The sequence below is a fragment of the Carassius carassius genome, chromosome 6, assembly GCF_963082965.1.
Source record: "Carassius carassius chromosome 6, fCarCar2.1, whole genome shotgun sequence".
NCBI classification, from domain to species: Eukaryota; Metazoa; Chordata; class Actinopteri; order Cypriniformes; family Cyprinidae; genus Carassius; species Carassius carassius.
Window position 1 is genome coordinate 2,021,802 of NC_081760.1, and position 19,830 is coordinate 2,041,631.

The 19,830-nt window shown below is 35.2% G+C and overlaps 1 protein-coding gene across 1 annotated transcript in view; it reads left to right on the forward strand.

Annotated features, from left to right (window-relative positions):
* The window catches only part of LOC132142194 (neuronal acetylcholine receptor subunit alpha-7-like), a 36,007-nt gene extending 20,743 nt beyond the window's left edge, over nt 1-15,264 (forward strand). Inside the window, exons 4-10 of the mRNA XM_059551856.1 lie at nt 13-122; nt 4,492-4,571; nt 5,761-5,928; nt 10,696-10,890; nt 10,997-11,083; nt 11,206-11,315; nt 13,971-15,264. Coding sequence (XP_059407839.1) covers nt 13-122; nt 4,492-4,571; nt 5,761-5,928; nt 10,696-10,890; nt 10,997-11,083; nt 11,206-11,315; nt 13,971-14,510 — 1,290 coding nt within the window. The 3' untranslated portion in view covers nt 14,511-15,264. The remainder of the gene's footprint in view (nt 1-12; nt 123-4,491; nt 4,572-5,760; nt 5,929-10,695; nt 10,891-10,996; nt 11,084-11,205; nt 11,316-13,970) is intronic.
* The last annotated feature ends 4,566 nt before the right edge of the window (nt 15,265-19,830 follow it).

Here is a 19,830-nt window from a genome sequence, read left to right on the forward strand (position 1 = left end):
TCATGTATTCAGTCATGGACGGATATCTATCTGAGCTGGAACCCTGATAACTACCCTGGTGTTCAGACCCTGCGTTTCCCGTCCAATCAGATCTGGACACCAGATATTCTGCTGTACAACAGGTATTGGACACATAGTCACATTTAGATCATTTTGTTTGCTTGGAGCCCACAATAGTGTGTTCTTGTTTCTGGCTTATAAATTTATTCTACCAAAGCAATAAGCCACAAGAGGCTGATCAGTTATTTTGCCATGCAACAAACTCCAGTTGATTATTATAAGACATGAGCTACAACAGTATGAAAAAAGACACTAATTAGTACCTCAAGTGGTTACACTTTAGTTTAAGGTGTCCTATAGTGTGATTATAGACTAATATACACAGGGTAACATGAATTAACATGTAGTTACTATAGGGTTAGGACTAAAGATGAGTTAAATTAGGGTTATATTTGCTTGAAATTATGCATTATCTACTGTTATTACTATTTCAAGTCTATTTAAAGTGTATCAAGGACACTGTGAGGAAAATCAGCATGGACATTCCTTATCAGATCTCAACACAACATGAAAGTCATTCATGTTTGCACAGTGACATGAATTTGTGTAAATGATGAGGGTATTTCAGTTTTGGGTGAACTATCCCTTTAGGCATTATTATATCTTGGGTGGACTTTGAAAACTCAAGCCTCGTGTCAGCACTCAGTAGATTCGAGTCACCATCTGTGCCATCTGAATGGAAGTCTATGTGATGCACTCAGTTTTATAACATCATACTTCACTCTAGTTGCTCTTACCACAGAATTGAGAGCTCAGGCAATAAAGACAGGCAGTGAAACATCAGTTTACACTTTGCAAGTTGGCATTAGGGGACACTGGAGGCAACTTTATTTTTTTATTTTTTTTATTTATTATTTGTAAAAAAAAATCATAACTAACAAACTAATAAATATACATCTGCCAACAGCCGCAGAACCATTAAAACATTTTCACTGAGAATGGTTTAATCATAATATTGAATTACGAATTTAAGTCAGAGTGTCATAATAAAACTTTTAAGAAACAATTTAAAGATAAAATTGTAAAGGCATTAAAAATACTGGGCATTAAAAAGCTCACATTTTTATGTTTAACACAGTAAAAGGATCTTTTTTTTCAGTTAGGGGTGGAAATATAAGTATGTGCTGAATAAGTGTTAACAGCTTACTTTTCATTGGAAATATAAAATCAGCACATCATTTGAATATAATATAATTATAACACATATTAATGCATAGTAGTGTACTTGCAAAGTAAACCCCAGTGTAAACACCCTGTTTGTGCTGAGAGATGACAGATGTAGGGTTATGTATTATTATTATTTAAATCATAGATATTGAATTATATCATATCAGCCAGTGCCTCATTTTGTTTTGCTGGACCTTTAACATCAGAGAATAGTGTGTCAAGAGCTTGTGACTGTGTGTGTTTTGGCATTGTATATTAATAAAGGGCATAAACCCAGGCTTATTATAACTGGATTGAGTACAACAATAATTAAAATGAGCTTTTATTTTGGTTCAGAACTACAGCAACATATTGTGTGCCAGATTTTGTGAGCAACACTCATTTATCGAGCAGATTACAGCTGCGTGATTTAATTAGTGACGAAAACTACTGGGCTTGAACGACAATGTAATAAAAAAAAACATTTGGCAAGTCACTAAGAACATTTCACTAGTTTGCATCCTTGAAAGTGGTAAATAAGAGAAGGTTCTGTAAGAGAAACTTACATCCGCCACTCAAAGATCAAGAAGTTTGTAGGAGAAAGGAAACAAATTTAATATTTAAATCTACTAACTTAGTTAGTAATGTATCCTTTATTCATCGCTCTATTGGTCTAGATTGGTCTGCAAACAGTTTATTTCCACCCTATTAAATAATAATACCATCCTAACAATAGCATTATGTTCTGTACAATACATTGGTTTTAATTGAACACATTTGTCATGGATAATTAGAGTTGCAGTTAAATGTGCCTGTGTGATAGAGAAATGGGAGCTGTGTTTTGTGTCAGTGACTGACAGCAGTAATTGGCTTCTCTATGGGCAGGCTTTATAAATCTGCATTATGCAAATTTCTTTTGTCGTAGCTTGACAGGTGTCACCTCTTCCTAAAGCTGCATTACAACAACTTGCTTTGTGAGGAAAAGATGTAAAGAGCTTTTAATGCATCTTCTGAATTCTGCCAGATCATGCACGCCTTAAAATACCGCGCATGGCCACTTGTATCAATAACATTGATCCACTTTTCAGGAGACATTAGCTAAAACATCAGGTCATATCAAGATGAATACATTAAGAGAACATGCAAGAGATGCTGACTTTGCTGCCTGACTCTGAGGATGAGGCAAAAGAGGATAAACCTCTAAAGACAAGGCAAGATGCAATATTCAATGAGGATGGATGTGATGCAGTGCATAGACATCTGTGCCAATTAAGCAATCTAATGTAAAAGTGTAGGACAGAAGCTAACAAAGAATGTGTGATCATCCATTGATTCTTCTATTTGTTTTAGAATAGATAGATTTTTAGTAATTTGGATAAATCTGATGATTTAGTATGTGTCTGTGTGGATTTTTTTGGCATGAAGATTGATGGTGAATGCATCCGTGGACAATGGAAAGCTGTCAATTTCACTTTATCTCAGAGAGGCAAGAGGATATAGTCAAAGAGACGCTTCTTTTCTCAGCTAGACCTGTTGTTCACGAAAACCTTAAAACTGAATATATGACGTCAGCTACTAACTAAAGAATATTCACTATTAAAACTGCTCTCTGTGAGATTTCAAATCTGATTAAGGAAAGCATAGACGCCATTAAAGCAGCTGTAAGCAATTTTATCATCACTAGTGGCACAGAATCGCAAAAATGAAGATTGTTTTACAACAGTTTTAAACTGGAAGACAAAACGAATTACAAATTATGGACCCCCCCCCCCCCTTTTGTTTATATACTGTATGTTAAATTAATGCAATAAAAATTATAACCAAATAAATAATTAATGCCAAGTGTGTGTATTAATTGGTCAGAAATAACGGGCTAATTTTCATAGTTTTAATTTGAATCCTTAACAGATTAGCCATTGACTCTTTTACAAGCACAATGGATATTTTATGTTAAGCAAAGGCATCATTGTGAGCATGACAGGTGATTTGTATTGCAAATTGGTAATTTGCTGGCTGGTTCTTGTGTGTAAAAATAATTGTTCTTTGTCATAATGTGAGATATTGACCTTTTTTTACTATGGCTGGCAGCCTTCTTTCAGTTTGTCAGGTTGTCATATGTCAAACAAGCTTTTTGAGAAATGGAAAGGATTAGAGACATTATTACCTTGGCAATGCTGCTGAAAGGTCATCTTTGATGTCCAACAGCAAAGAGGAGTTAAAATCTCTCTGTATAGAACTTTGAATTGGATTATGTTCTCTATGAAAAAAACAACTTTTAGGACAAGTTTTAAGATTGAAAGGTTAAAGCGCAGCATTGTAAAAATAAAAAAAGAGACTACTAATCAGTGTTCTATTAAAAACTCAGAAATGGTTAATTTTTGTTAACTTAAAATAAAAGAAAATATTACATGAAAACATAAATATACATATAGTTGTTGTTGTTTTTTTTTTTGGGGGGGGGGGGTTACTTGCTAAGGGAACATTTCACATTTTTATTTAAGTTAAGATATATATATATACACACACTCATTTTTTTTGCATCTTTGCATTAGCATCCACAGTGCCTGAAGCTACATTTATACAAACAAACACACTGTACTAAACACACACACACACACACACACACACACATATATATATATATATGATGCTTATTGTGTTCCCACATCCCTGTCCACTCACATAAACAAGACTGCAAGCTACAAAAACTGTCCAAATATTAATTAAATGACAAATGTGTCAGATAAAAGGTCAGGACATGTGTATAATTACTATGAAATATTTAAAACCATATTTTGTACCTCCTACAGGTACATACGAAAAAGTCTTAAATGTCATTGAGGATTTATTACATTATTATACAAAGGTATTATCAAACACCTCTGTCCCTGCTCAGATTTGACCTGATTTCATGTCATAATCATTTGCTGATGGGACTTTTGGTATGTATGATTAATTATGGATAAGTTTTTGAATAATACAGCTGCTGGACTGCCTCCTTGTATTTACAGTGCCAATTGAATTGGACATTTTAATCAAGAGAATATTAGTTTTGTGGGAGGTAGAAGTAACACAAAGGACATGGACACATGTATTATTCTACAGAGAGCTACTTGGATTGAAACAATTTAAGGTCATTTGGAACCGATCACATTGTGTAAATAGTAAATGGTTTTTGATTGGCTAGTGTGTGTTACTTTATGAAGATTACAAGGCAGCAAACATTTCAAGAATGCAGTTGCTAAAATATATTCTGACTGAACCTTTTTCTGTATTTCTCGACAGTGCCGATGAGAGATTTGATGCCACCTTTCATACGAACGTCCTGGTTAATGCATCAGGTGCTTGTCAGTACATACCACCAGGTACAATTTATTCTTGCCACTGTATCAACCACACAAATACGCTTTTGTCTTAAAATGAAGAGATTAGTTAGGGATACACAATTTATTGCTGCTAATTTGATCACTGACCAATATTAGAGATTTTTTTATTTCTTGGTTAATAATAGATATTCAGTTCAATTTATGTTTTTACATTTACATTTATGCATTTAGCATATGCTTTTATCCAAAGTGACTTACAATGCATTCAGGCTATACATTTTTTTTACTAGTTCTACATTTAGATTACTTCAATTGTTGTCATGTAACACTTACTTCAAGTTAATTTAAACTGTTCTTTTAGTATCCTTGATATGCTTTTATTATAATTATAATATTATAATTCTTGGTCAAATTTTTTATTTTTTCATTTAAATTTGTTAAAGCAATTTAGTTTTTGTCACTTTATAATTTTTTTCCCTTTATTAAGCTTACTAATAATTTTAAAATACATACAAGCATATTTAAAATACCTAATCATTGAATTACAATGCTACATAATTTTTAGCAAATCTAAATAAATATCCATTTTCGTTATGTACATTTTAATATTTTGATGTAAATTCACATGTAGCAGTTAAAATGCACTTATTTTGTCTTTATTTAGACAAAATAGTGTCGAGTTTCTAATATCTATCATTTATCGATTATCTGCCAAAATGAAAAAATAAATGATCATATTGGCTATTTTTCTGGAATTGGTCACACTTTAAGGTCCTATTATCACCATTAACTTTACTATTAAACATGACTGTTGCCTCAAACTCCTAACTTAAAGCTTGTTAATAGTTAATAAGGTAGTTGTTGTTTAGGTATCTAAAATATGCTCATGCAGAATAAGACATTAATATATGCTTTATAAGTACTTAATAAATAGCCAATACACTTGTAATATGCATGCTTTATAGTGAGAATTTGCCCTTAAATTAAAGTTTTACCCACAATTTTAACCTGTACTTTGCTGAATAACTCGATAAAAGAGAACTTGCTTCATTATTTTATGTTTCTACATGTTGTATATGTTTATCTCCAATTTGTTTTGCAGATTTAACAAGTTTTATATGTGGTTTAGTTAATAGAATTTTCATTTTTACAATTACAGTTCAACATGATTTACTCTATTGCTGTGATTGATTTTGTTGATACGTGTGTGTTTGTATGTAATCACCAGGTATTCTGAAGAGTACATGTTACATAGATGTGCGCTGGTTCCCGTTCGATATACAGAAATGCGACCTCAAGTTTGGTTCCTGGACTTATAACGGCTGGCTGCTGGACCTGCAGATGCAGGCAGTGGACATCTCCACATACATCCCCAATGGAGAATGGGATTTAGTGGGTAAGAGTGTCTGGCATTACCATTGAGATGATAACAGAGAGCTTTCACCAGGTGGAGAAAACAAGCAGAGGGTGAGGATCTGTGTGCAGGTAGTTTAATAAAGTGACAAAAAAAAAAAAAAAAAACATTGAAAAACTGAGAACAAAACAAATGCACAACAGCAAATGCAGCATTCAACAACTGGCAGAGCACAGGAGAAACACACATGTTAGTCTGCATAGTTTTTGATGTATGTTTTTGTCATTTATTATTATTTAACCCTCTGGGCTTCTTCGTAAATGGGTCACACTTAGCTTCCTCCCGCCCGAAAACGGGCGAAGCCTTAAAATTGTACTTTACTTTTTCCCAGGATAACCAATCAAATATATTTTTGTTCTATAATGTTTTCTGATTATTATTTAGAATTTTTAGATTTTTTTATGATACTTTGCATTAATTATATAATTTTTATGAGCTATTTTTTCCATTAGAATTAATATATCATTTTTTTTTTATATTTTTTAAAAAAAAAAAAATTCAATAAATGCAGCATTTCACATCAAAATAGAGTGCCAGCCTAAAAAAAAAATGTTCCAGGAGAAGAACTTCATCTAGTGGCTTTAAAAAATAGCCACTTTTGTGTAATGTCCTGTACCAGCCTGTAGGCTGTCTATAGCTTCCTATATATCCTATATAGAAAGGCTTTTTGATTCCTTTTGTTGTTTTAGACATGATTTCTCTATCTTATTCGTTTTTTTTTATTTAGATATACATTTAGATATTCTAAAAGATGATTACTTTATTTTCTTAACAAAAATGTTTAGATAAGTATCAGGTTTTGCATTATGATTACAATCAAACTATAGCATTTGGTTAGAAAGGGAACACAATGTGTGTGTGTGTGTGTGTGTGTATGTGTGAGTGAATGTGTGTGTGTGTGTGTGTGTGTGTGTGTGTGTGTGTGTGTGTGTGTGTGTGTGTGTGTGTGTGTGTGTGTGTGTGTGTGTGTGTGTGTTGCATTTGAGCGAGAGTCTCTTTTTGTATTTTTTATTTATTTATTTTTGCATATTCTCAAAATTTGCTGTTGCAGTCTTACCAGTCTCTCTCTTTTTCTCTCTCTCTCTATCTGTGTGTGTGTGTGTGTGTGTGTGTGTGTGTGTGTGTGTGTGTGTGTGTGTGTGTGTGTGTGTGCATTTGAGCAAGTTTTTTTTTTTCATTTATTGATTTTATGTGGAATATTCTTCAAATTTGCTGTTGCAGTCGCCAGTTTATCTGTGTATGTGTGTGTGTGTGTTTGTGTGCGTGGGTGTGTGTGTGTGTGGGGGGGGGGGTCTTATTTGCACTCTTGATGTTCTAGAGTGTCACCCCTTCATTGCTGTACACTTTTTTTCAGCACAGTTGCTGATCTGTAGCTTGTACCACCAAAAGTTTCTTTGAGTTTTCCTATTTTTTCGTATTTCCCATTCATTTCCTATGTCGCCCGTTTTCGGGCGGGAGGAAGCTAAGTGTGACTTTTTTTTTTACGACCCTTTAACATATCAGAATCATCTCCTTGATTTTTTTGTGTGTTCATATAGGTAATACAACAAAAGTCACCAAGTTTCATACCCATCCGATGAAGCAAGAAAATTAAACATTTCAAAACGTTCAAGTTTTCGCCCGTTTTCGGGCGAAGAAGCCCAGAGTTAATATGTCTATATGTTTTTTTTTTTTGCATCTTTTGTTTTTAGTTGCTTTCTTTGCATCCAGCTGAAATAAAATAATCTTTATATATTTCATTTTATTGTAGTTAATGTTTATTTTATTTAAAGTAATGAAAATGTTTTATGGATTTAGATTCCAGTGGAGTTTTCAGAGAGTGAGCATTTTGTGAGGAAACAAATCCATTTTTATGAAAGCATTGAGTACAAACACTGTGACTCGCACATTCTTTTGTTAATGCTATAGATCTGTTTGCTTTTCACACTTTTGGAAGATGAGTGTCAGTAATGTATCAGTGTGTTTTGTGTGTTTGAATGGTTTCTTTGCCTGAAGGGAAACTATTGATAATTTCTCCTCCGCATCTACTTCATGGAAAAGTGTGAAAGTGTTGTTGGCTCATCTGAATGCCGAGGTGATCATTTCATCCTCGCTGCTGGACTGTAGGGAACACCAATTTAGTATGCGGTACATAAGGTCTATGAAAGACACTCTTCTTTTTTATGTCCATTCTCAGGTGGAGAATAAAAAGAAAGTGTCTTGACTCATATTCTCATGAGAGCATTTCTTCTGTTGTTTTTATGGATTAAGACATACAGAATTTTAACATCCTGCCAATCACAACAAAGTCATTTACTTTTCGATACAATTTTATTTAATTGTTCTGCCGCTGAATTAAAAAAAAAAATTGTCGCAATTCTGACTTTTTTTTAGAAACTCACATTTGCAAGTTATAAAGTCAAATCGCAAGATAAAAACGTGCAATTGTGAGATATACATTTGCACTTCTGACTTTTTTTTCTTGCAATTGGGAGTTTCTATCTCGAAATTCTGACTTCTTTTCTCAGATCTGTGAGATGTAAAATTGCTATTGCGAGTTATAAAGTACAAAACTAAGGGGAAAAAAAGATGAGTTAGTGATTATGCGACTGACTTTATAACTCAATTATCACACAATTGCATGCGACTTATGCAATTCTGAGAAAAAAACGTGGCAATAAAAAGATAAACAATTAACATGTTTATTCTATATTTAGTGCTGGAAACGAGCGTCTATAGTAACAGGATTAATTAAATAACATTGTTAATGTGTTAAATTCTTGTAGTTGTGCAACACCGTAGGTGATGTTTTGCACTAATGTTAGAAATATTAATATTAGAGATGAATGTTTATGTGGCACAGTTTTTCTAATCTCATAATCTGATCACGTTTGGCCTTTTAATCTCTCTGTTTCTGTCTCGGTCTCTCATTTTTTCACTTTCAATGCCAGTGCGACCCAGGGTCTGTTCGACAGATGGGGTCCTGATGGTAGTTGGCAGTGATTTGGCACTGATTCTGGCCGGCACTAATGGCCAGTTGTGTGCCAAGATTGTGCAGTGACATGAGCAATCTGTGAACGGGTATCTTTTACACTGCAGGGAGTCACACGCTGCACACACACAGCCGAAACTAACTGCTCAGCCTGTTGCAGAGAAATATAAACATATATGATGTGTAACACAAATCTTTACATATGCATTATTAGATTGTTTTCCCTTATTTCATCTCACAAATTTGCATTACTATGATTGCGAACGCCTCCCTCATGAAACGCACACAAACCACATCACTCAGGTAGGTCTTCTGTAATCAGTTAAACGACTCAAACCAGCAAATTGCTTTGATGTGATTGTCTCTGAGTGCCATGACAATTCTGGCTAGCGTGAAATCCTGATGAAAGCTCTTCCTCCGCCTGCCTAGTTTGATTAATTACAATTTTGATTTAATTTTTAATCAATTGGAGAGGAGGGCTGTCTGACCCTGACAGATCAAGACTGTCTCATTTGCAACATGTCATGTGGTTGTTTCCCTTTACTCTTGCAGCTGGTAGAAATAATGTTTATTTCATGCATTTTGGAATTTGGGTTGTGTTATATTATATGACAACATTACTGTGTTTCATATCATTTAAACTAGGCTTGGGCATGTTTGACTGTGAAGTACCGAGTTATTGAATCGTATGTGTACTTTAGAGAGCACCGTAGGATTAAGCGGATTGCATTGCAATAAATTTGGAAAATGGAAAGTAAATATTAGTCTTGTGCATGCACAGATCAAGGACAAGACACAGGAAACAAATAATGGCTGGATCTTGTGTTTGCTTTAGATTCAACAAAGTTTTAGAGGTTATGCACTTTAAAGGTCAAGAAGGTCCTGTCTGTGATTTGGTCCTGTCACAAATACGCCCGTCTTGACTGACAGCCTTTGTTTTCAGAAAGATCTTCATCTCAGTTCTAGAGTGGAAGGGTCACTTTGAAGTTCTGCCTTAGCTTTTACCTTTTACCACTCTGCTAGTGCTTTTAACAAAGAGAGCATAAAAAATATACAGTAGGATCTAAAACTTAACAAAAGGAAGTTTTCTCACACACACATTGATCATTGACCTTTATTAATGTCTTTATACATACCTTTATTAAATCAGTTTTTTCTTTTTTAACCCTGTAACCAAAATATGAGGCATTTATATATGGTTTAAAAAAGTTACTTTGAAATTATGAAATGCATTTTATATAAAATAATCTAAAATCAATAGGCAAAATGTATTTACATTTATTTAAAATGTAAAAAAGTGAACTTATAAGTTACAAAATTCAGAAAAAAATTACTAAATAATTTTGGCTTAGTGTCTCACAATGACAAATTCTTATAATAACATCTCTTGATAAACTTTCTCATATTTATGACTTATTTTCTCATATTTACATAACATTACAAGAAAGCTTCTCATAATTATGAGGTGATTAGTCATTAATAGTCATTAATGAGGTGATTATCTCATTATTATGAGATGTCATTATAAAGAAAAATCATTATTATTATTACATATGCAGAATCATATTTTAATAAAATTAGGCAATACCTGGCTTACATCGTTGAGACTAAGTGTGAGATCAAAGATATAGTATGTACAGAGTAGGCATTGATTGCAGTATGTAAGACAATATCTAAACACAGGATTTATGCAAGTAGTGCTTCATTTAATGTATTCTGCATTTGTGGAAAACACCTGCTGTTGTACGAAATAAATCTGAATGTGTTCCTTTTGTCAGGGGTCCCTGGGAAGCGTAATGAGTTGTATTATGAATGCTGTAAGGAGCCGTACCCTGACGTGACTTTTACAGTAACGATGCGCAGGCGAACATTGTATTATGGTCTGAACCTACTCATTCCCTGTGTGCTCATCTCTGGCCTGGCTCTCCTCGTCTTCCTGCTGCCTGCAGATTCTGGAGAGAAGATATCACTGGGTAAGAACCATAAAGCTTTCTCTTTTTTATCACAATGTTTATGTAAAGTTTATGCACAATTATGCATGAAGAAATGACATTAGTTTTCCACTTTCCCGTCTGTCAGGTATCACTGTCCTCTTGTCATTAACGGTCTTCATGCTGCTAGTGGCTGAGATCATGCCGGCCACCTCTGACTCAGTTCCTCTCATAGGTAAGTCCAAATTGCTGGATTTTCATATTATATACTCAATCACATGAAGAACAGTTTGGCCGTTGATGAGGTGTTAGTACAGCTTGCAGGTTTTAATGCTTGTGTCTTCTTTGGCTCGGTAGCTCAGTACTTTGCCAGCACCATGATGATTGTGGGTTTGTCGGTTGTTGTCACCGTCCTCATTCTGCAGTTTCATCATCATGATCCACAAGGTGGAAAGATGCCAAGATGGGTGAGTGAAAACTCTAAGCATATTGTTTAAGATTAAGGTGAAAAAAAAAAAAGATCTTGCAGGACTTTGACCTCAGAACAGGGTTATCATTGTTTACTAAAACTAAAACCATAAAAACATGTTCATTCCTTGAAAAGATGAAAAAATATGTCTGACAAGACAACATTTATAATTTTTTAATAAAATAACTAATTAAAAAAAAAATAACAGACTCACACAGAAACATGTGCCTCATTGCCAGGAGATGCACAAATGAAAAACAATGTGTTCTAAAATGACCTTGAAATACAGTGTTTGGAATAACGGCGTTTAAAAGAACGGCGTTAGGTAACAACGTTATTTTTTCAGTAACGGGGTAATCTAACTAATTACTTTTCCCGTCGTTACAACGCCGTTAACGTTACTGAACGTTAAATGCGGTGCGTTACTATGCATTGATTTAATATGCAATCCGAACGCACCCCTGGCTCACACAGCGAGTGAGCAGGTGGGTTAATAACGAGATAAGCGATTATGATTGGCTAAGGCAGAGTCATGTGTTTCATGGTAGCCAATCAGAGCCAGTGTTTTTACACACACACGCGCCAGCGGGCGGCGCCAAACACACACAGTCACACACAGGCAACAGCTACACAGATTCGCAGCAGCAGGAGAAATGGCGAGTCAGGAGCAATCCGATGAAAAGTTGGCATTTTCAAGGTGGAGATATAAGCACTACTTCAAATTCATTGTAGTCAAAGGCAAGAACGTGCATGTAATGTGTGACACATCTACAAAGCTAGTGGCCAAAAACACTTTTCTTACAAAGAGTGCAGGATAAAACTCTTGCTGTCTGTTGACGTGCAATAAATCTCGAACGTTATGTACGAACACCTGTCTGTTCTACTTATTTCAACTGACTTGTGAAAACTGCAAAAAAAAAAAAATTATTTGACATATAGCAACTTTTTTTTTTTTTACAGTAACGCAAATAGTTACTTTCCCTGGTAACGAGTTACTTTTATTATAGAGTAATTCAGTTACTAACTCAGTGACTTTTTGGAACTAGTAGTGAGTAACTATAACTAATTACTTTTTTAAAGTAACGTTCCCAACAGTGTTGAAATATCAAACATGCTTGATATCCTCTGACTGGATGCAATCACAGTCTAAAGACAAGGCATGATTTTCTGTAAAATTGGTCAACTCCAACTGCACAAAACTGACTTTGACTTTCGACAAGTAGTGTCAGCTCCTCCAAACTGCAATCGGGGAGAAAATCTTTACAAAAATAGTATAGTATATTCCATCCTTCAGACTTTCTCCTCATCCACCCTACCCTCTTAAAAAAAGGTTCCGAAAGGGTGTTGTTGCAATGATGCAGTATTATTTGGGGTTCCCCAAATAATCTTTCAGTGAAAATAAAGTGCCCATATTATGACATTTCAAATATCGCCTTTGATGCAGTGTGTAATGTACTTTAGCTGTATGTGAATGTAAACGATCTGCAAAATTGTTAAGCCAATAAAAAAGTTATCTCCCAAAAGAAAGAATTGACTCTGAACAGCCTAAATGAGTCTACAGTAATTCAAATCCCTCTTTCGTGACAGCTACATGTCACACTGTATCATTTGCTTAATGCCCACGTATGTTGTACATTGGCTGGCTGTGAACAACTTGACCCAATGGCTTTAACTGATGACTTCTTCTCTAATCTCGGGGAGTTCAGTGCAGGATTCACAAAACACTTGGTCTGTTGACTGTTTATGTAGACCAGCTGGCTCCACTGAATCACGACCTGAGAGTATGGTCAATAATAAATGTTTATATTTTCTATTGAGCGTTCAAAATACAGAAAGGAGGGGTTTAAAAAGACTGAATCTTAGAACTGCTTTGAATGAATCACAAAATGAGGTGATATTAAATGCATATTTTGAAAAAAAATTAACCTTTAAAATGACATAATTGGGAAATAAAAAATACCTTAGCTTGAAGAACCTTTTTTTCCATTATAAAGAACCTTTTGTGCAATGGAAAGTTTCCATGGATGTTAACGATTTTATATGCAACCAAAGGTGCGAATAAAGGACCTTTATTTTTAACAGTGTAAGTTCATGAAATCACTTCACATCATTGCACACTGTTACTGCAATATTTTAAGTTTAAGTTATCACCAATTGTGTGATCTTTAACTTAAAATACTGCTTTCCATTCAAACATCCAGTGCTGCATCCACAAGAACCAAACTACAATAAAAATCCATAAAAAAAAATCCCACTAAAATAAAATCGCTTTGGAAAAAATCTAAGAAAACTTCCTGAACCCTGAATTTACTAAATGTAGGTGAGATGTAGAATGGCTTGGCATCATGGAGAGGTAATGAGGTCTATTTGTATTAAAGTTTAATGTCTCCTCTGCTACTCTTACGAGAAGAAAAGAGCTCTCAGCTTCAGCTTGCTGGTGTTTCTTATTTAGTTCATGTCCAGTGGGACACATACCTGCTGCTTGAAGCAGTTCTAAATCTTTAAACACAAGAAACCTTCAGTGGACACTTTCTCTCATAATCTAATGAAATACGCTATCTTAATACAGCATATCATCATTATAAAAACTGGAATGCCTCATGCACCCATCTGAGGGCTTTATCTTTTAGCACATTCTTCCTGTTCTTCTCAGGTACGTGTGATCCTGCTCAACTGGTGTGCCTGGTTCTTGCGCATGAAGAAGCCGGGTGAGGAACGCAAAGCCAGCTACAAATACGACCACTCTCCAGAGCACCATGTCAGCGCCAGCAGCATTCAGATGGGTGTAATGCCCGGTCAGCCACCTTCTGCCAACTCCACCAATGGTCACATGAACCTGTACTTTGGCTTCCACTCCATTGACAGCGCATGCTGCCCTCCCAGCAGTGACTCCGGTGTGTCTTGCAGCGGTGGGCGAGTCGGCGGGTCACCAAACGAAGAACAGCGGGAAGCAGTCAGGATGTTTGCAGGCGAACAGGAGATCCATCGCATCCTAGTGGAAGTGATGTACATCGCTCAGCGGTTCCGTGACCAGGACGAGGCCGAGGCCATCTGCAGCGAGTGGAAATTTGCGGCAGCAGTCGTGGATCGGCTTTGCCTGGTGGCGTTTTCTCTTTTCTCCATCATCTGCACCTTTACCATTCTCATGTCTGCGCCGAACTTCATCGAGGCAGTCTCGAAAGACTTCACATAATTGCCAAAGCATCACACTTTCTTTTGTTTTTGAAGAAACACCACACGATGGAGTGTGAGAAGTGTCTACCACCAAAGTCAATTCCTTCCTCTTCTCATCGATCTGGGAGCAACATGAACTATTGTTACAATACTAATGATAAAAAAGAAAAATTGTTGTGTATTTTTGAAATGTGACTTTTCGAACAAACATACAGACCCTTGCACATGCTGTTCGGGTGATATTTTGTCTTTATATAATGTATGTGGATTGAGCACCTGAGGGCTGGTTTATGTAAAGATGTGTTCTCAGTGTGCAACACTGTCAGTCACAACAACTACAAATGTGTCTGTGAAGTTTATGTGCTAAAAATCAAGCATAATCAATCCCATAATCCCTTTGGAAGTCACGCAGTTTCTTTTAATTTCTTGGCTTTATTAATATTTTTGTCATTTAATATTATTTTAGAACCGAACTGACATTTACTCACCAAAGCAACAATAACATATGTTGATGGTAGAATTAACACACTTTGAAAATCACTTTTATCCTTCTGACATCTTTTTTTTTTTGTTGTTGTTGTTATTATTATTTTTTTTTATAAATATTACAGTGATTAGTATATTCAAATCTTTCACTTGTTTCCACATAATCAGAGTGGCGTTATTTTGTGACTTCATTCTGACCCTGTGCTCTGTTGTATTATGTAAAAACACCATGTAAACACTGTGGATATATGTCATTTTGTTAGAAAATATAGATTTAAAAAAATAAAACAATTACAAAAGTTCCAGGTTAGTCTGTGTATTTTTGAGAAAAAATAAATAAAATTCTAGCATTTACTTCTCACTTTCTGTAGATTGTACCCGGCATATTTTGTGGGCCCAGTTAAGTTTCTTTTACAACTTACTACAGCTTACTAAAGCTTTAAACACAAACACACACACACACACACACACACACACACACACACACACACACACACAAAAGCTGCAAAATGTATAATCAATTTTTTATGTTTTTTTAAAGGCTTTAATGTTACTTATGCTCAAAACACTAAAAGCTCTGTTGAGAAAGGACAGAAGTAAAGCATGGAGAGGTAAAGCTTATTCATTGAGTTGGCAGAGTAGTGCAGATGCTTTTGAAATCCAGTAGTCTCTGGGCCGGTTGGATGGCAACATCACAGTTACCCCACAGTTTGTGGAGTGTCCTAACAGACAGAACAAAAATATACAAAAAGACAATAAAAGATGTCAAAGCTCTGATACTAGTGGTTTAAAAACAGACAGGAGGTAAATATATGGAAGCATGTTACTGCTTCAAAATAAAAACATGAAGTCAATTGTGATGTAATTTTAATATTTAGTTTACAAAAATGAGAAAATGTCTCACCAACTGTTTCTTGAGTAGTAAATAAGTGTATTAAAATAGTGTCTGATGGGTCTTGTGACACTAATGACTGCATTAATGATGCTGAAAATGCTGTATTTTTTTAATCAAATAAATGAAGCCCAGGGGAGCATAAGTCAAGCCTGAACATTTCAAAGAAGAATATAGTCATGTAAAACTAAATTATGATTATTATTCATGCTAAAAAGGTGGGCTTCAGAGAAAAATTTAACTTATATCCCTTTATCACTGGATCACTTCCATGGGGTAACTATCTAAAGTGTCTGCTGTAGTAATTTCACAAAATATATGTTGAAATATCCCTGCATGTTTGGTTTGGTCTCTGTACACTGATACCATGTTAAAGCGAAAATTAAGCTCATCTATGGGCAGGTTGTATTTGCGTGTGTTATTCTGCACCTGCGAGATACACAAACCAACTCTTTAATCAAACTTGTTACTTACCTGTGAGGAATCCTTGAGAAAAAAAAAAAAACCAGGAATCGAAAACGACTTGGGCTGACCGCTTGTGATCCAACTATGCTCAAACACACACACACACACACACACACACACACACACACACACACACACACACACACACACACACACACACACACACACACACACACACACACACACATACAGCAACACAAGCACAAAGTGCTTCACAACTTTCTTAATTCAAAATGAAAAGGAGATTAACGGTCAATCAAAGCACAACGAAGCAAAACAACTCACCACCTAAGGGAGAAAGAAGTCAGCTCAAAGGTAAAGCCTACAGTCTCGGATCATTTCCAAATTCAGATCATTTAAAATAATTAGTGACGAGATGGTTGTTGAAAGATACAGTTGATGGACACAACTACCTACACGACCTCGACAAAGACCCTCTAATCATACTGCTGAGGAGAATATCAGGATATTTCCAAGTGTCCGAGTGTGTTGTTTGGAATGGCTTGTGAGCCCCTCTGGCTCCATTCATGAACTATTATACCAGCAGCACACAAGCTCATACATCACTGGCCTTCACTGGAATCACCAACCCAGAGGAAATTGTCCATGTACAATGAGGGTGAACCTCCTGAATACAGAGGGGGGGAAGTGTGTGTGAGTGTTAAACCAGAGACTATTTTAATGCCTTAGTCAGGAATAATATAGTAAAGATTTAGATGCATCTAAGGGTATGACATTTTAAAATTTGTTTTTAAAATATGTGTCAGTGTTTTCTACAGGATTTTGTGAGACTATAGTGGGTGGACCCTCTAGGGTATTTCAGGGACATGCTCCCTTGTAAGACAATTTGGTAAAATGTAAAGTTAAATGCATCAATTTGGTGTCTGTCAGACATTTTCCAGTGCCACAAAAAAAAAAAAACTTTACTTTTTTTTTTACAGGTGTACTCAGCACACTGTAAGAAGCCAAATAATTTGAATATATAATAATAATGATAAACATTATTAAACTAATTAAATTCATAGCACTGTTTTAACTTTTTACATTAATTTTTACATGATGATTATTGTAGTAAGCCATATGCAATTTTGATTTTAGTCTGACCGACAGGTGTTGGAAAAGCAAGCGGCATTAGACCAGTGACCTGGAACCTGGTTATTCAGGAAGCTGTTATAAATCTTCTTCATTTCTTCTGACATCACCACTAGAGCTGCTATTGCCTTCTGTAGAGTACAGAGAGAAGTCTGCAGAGAAATGCATGCACAAACAAATACATCAAGAGCGGCAAGATTAGTGTGATCAATAATCCATTCATTCATACATTTGAAAATACTAGAAAAAAGAAACGTCTTCTCTTGGTTTACACAAAATCATTGCACAACCATTTTTTACACTGATCTTAGAATCAGGATGTCAGAATGATTTCTGAAGGATCATGTGACACTAAAGACTGGAATAATAATTGACAAAATAGACAAAACTGCTAAAATTCATAAACCGAGTTACACAGTCTAGCTGCTTAAAGACATCCATGTTAGTGCACTTGCATTATAAAGAAACATTGTTTAAGGCCTTATAAACTTCTATTGGTTTCAGTGATTTGGTAAAGCTGGGGTTTAACTTATAGAGACGTGTGCACAGGGGTGTTAATTTATTAGGTCGAGAGAATAAAATATGAAAACACTCCTCCTTGTGAAGTGTTATCTTCTTTGTGCAGGAGTGTGTGACTGTGTTAGTGGGACTAAAATTTTAATTTGTTATACATGCACACATATCGCAGTGCTAGAAGGATGAATGACGTGTAACGGTAAAAAATATGTGCATGTCATCAGCATATGGATGCCATCGATGCGTGAAGAAGAGGCTCTACATTGATGTATGTTTTCCTCTCCGAAAGATAAAAAATGAGATAAAGGCATGTGAATGCTTTCCTGAAACATTTACCTTCAGGTACTTTTTTGTGAACACTTTATGACTATGAGTTCCAATGGCTTTTAAGTAAGTACATAAAACTAAAGTAAGTGTGTGTTCTTGTGTTTCCTAGACAGAGTTTTGAAATACAGTGACAGGAAACATACAGGTAGGCATGGAGCTAAGGAACAGTCTGAAGTCCTCATCGATAACAGTGTCTGCAAAGCCCAAACAAGAAGAGTACAACAGAAAATAGAACAACAAAATAGCTTTACAATGGATTCACAAATGCAACACACAATCTGTAATATAAGGTAGAAGCAAGTGCAAAACAGGTGAGACTGCCTAAAACAGAACAATTATATTTTCACTGAACCATATAAACACGAACACAAACACAAGTATAAACATACAATTTTTTTTTTCAAGAATCTAGTCATTCATTTAACATGTTTATTTGGCAGATCAAGTTAATCTAACAGTGTTGGCTTCAGTGACAAGGTTCTGGAGAAATTATGATACCATATATCAGGTCTGTAAATTTAATATCCATAAAGATTAGGAGGATTATTTAATTCTTTAAGCAAGGGTTTCAAACTTTTTCAGCCCTGCTTATTTTTATAAAATGTATTAATACATTTGAATGCAGGAGAGACAATCAAATATGTTCCTCTACAGTTTAAAAATGTGTGGTCAGTAAGATATATTTTAAAGAAAATGACATTTTTATTTAGCAAGGATTCATTAAATTGATCAAAAGTGATTTTTAAGCATGGTCACTATTTTGAATAAATCGTTTTGTTTTGTTTTTTTGAAAAAAAAATCCAGAAAAAAATGTTTAGCGTTCAAATACTTTCAAGGGCAAGAAGAAAAGGTTTCTTGAGCACCAAATCAGCATATTGAAATGATTTCTGAAGGAACTTGATATTAAACAATGAATGACTCTCTTTGTAGGTGTCCCTGCTGAAGACCTCACACACACGCGCACACACACACACACGCACACACACACACACACACACACACACACACACACACACACACACACACACACACACAAAGCTCATTAAACATATGCACGATTCCCGAAAACAAAGCATTGAAGGGGAACTCCGCAATAGACCCCTGACCCAGCGAGACTGATTTCACCCTGAAATACAAGAAAACCACAATAACTTATTTGTCATGTTTATATTGTAGATACTGCATTTGCCAAAGTGTGTCAGGTCAATTATTGTTACTACAATTATTTCACATACACCCAAGCCTAAATGACACATCAACACAAACAAATAAACAAACAATCAATAAATTAATAAAAATAAAAAAAATACTTTACACGCCAGTCTAAGGGTCTCTTTCTATTTCAGGAATAGTTTTTGGCTATCCAAAACTAGTACAAGTCCTTGACAGTTGGTGAAATTTTTGAAAATGTGTTTCTTTTGGCTTTGTTGGGATATGACTAATGTATCACCTGTTCTCATAGTTGGCAAGCAGAAACGACCGATAGTAGCATCCAGGCTCAGGCTTACAATTTATTGCAAGACTGAAAGTAATGGGAGTACAGGAAATTGGCAGCAGTGTG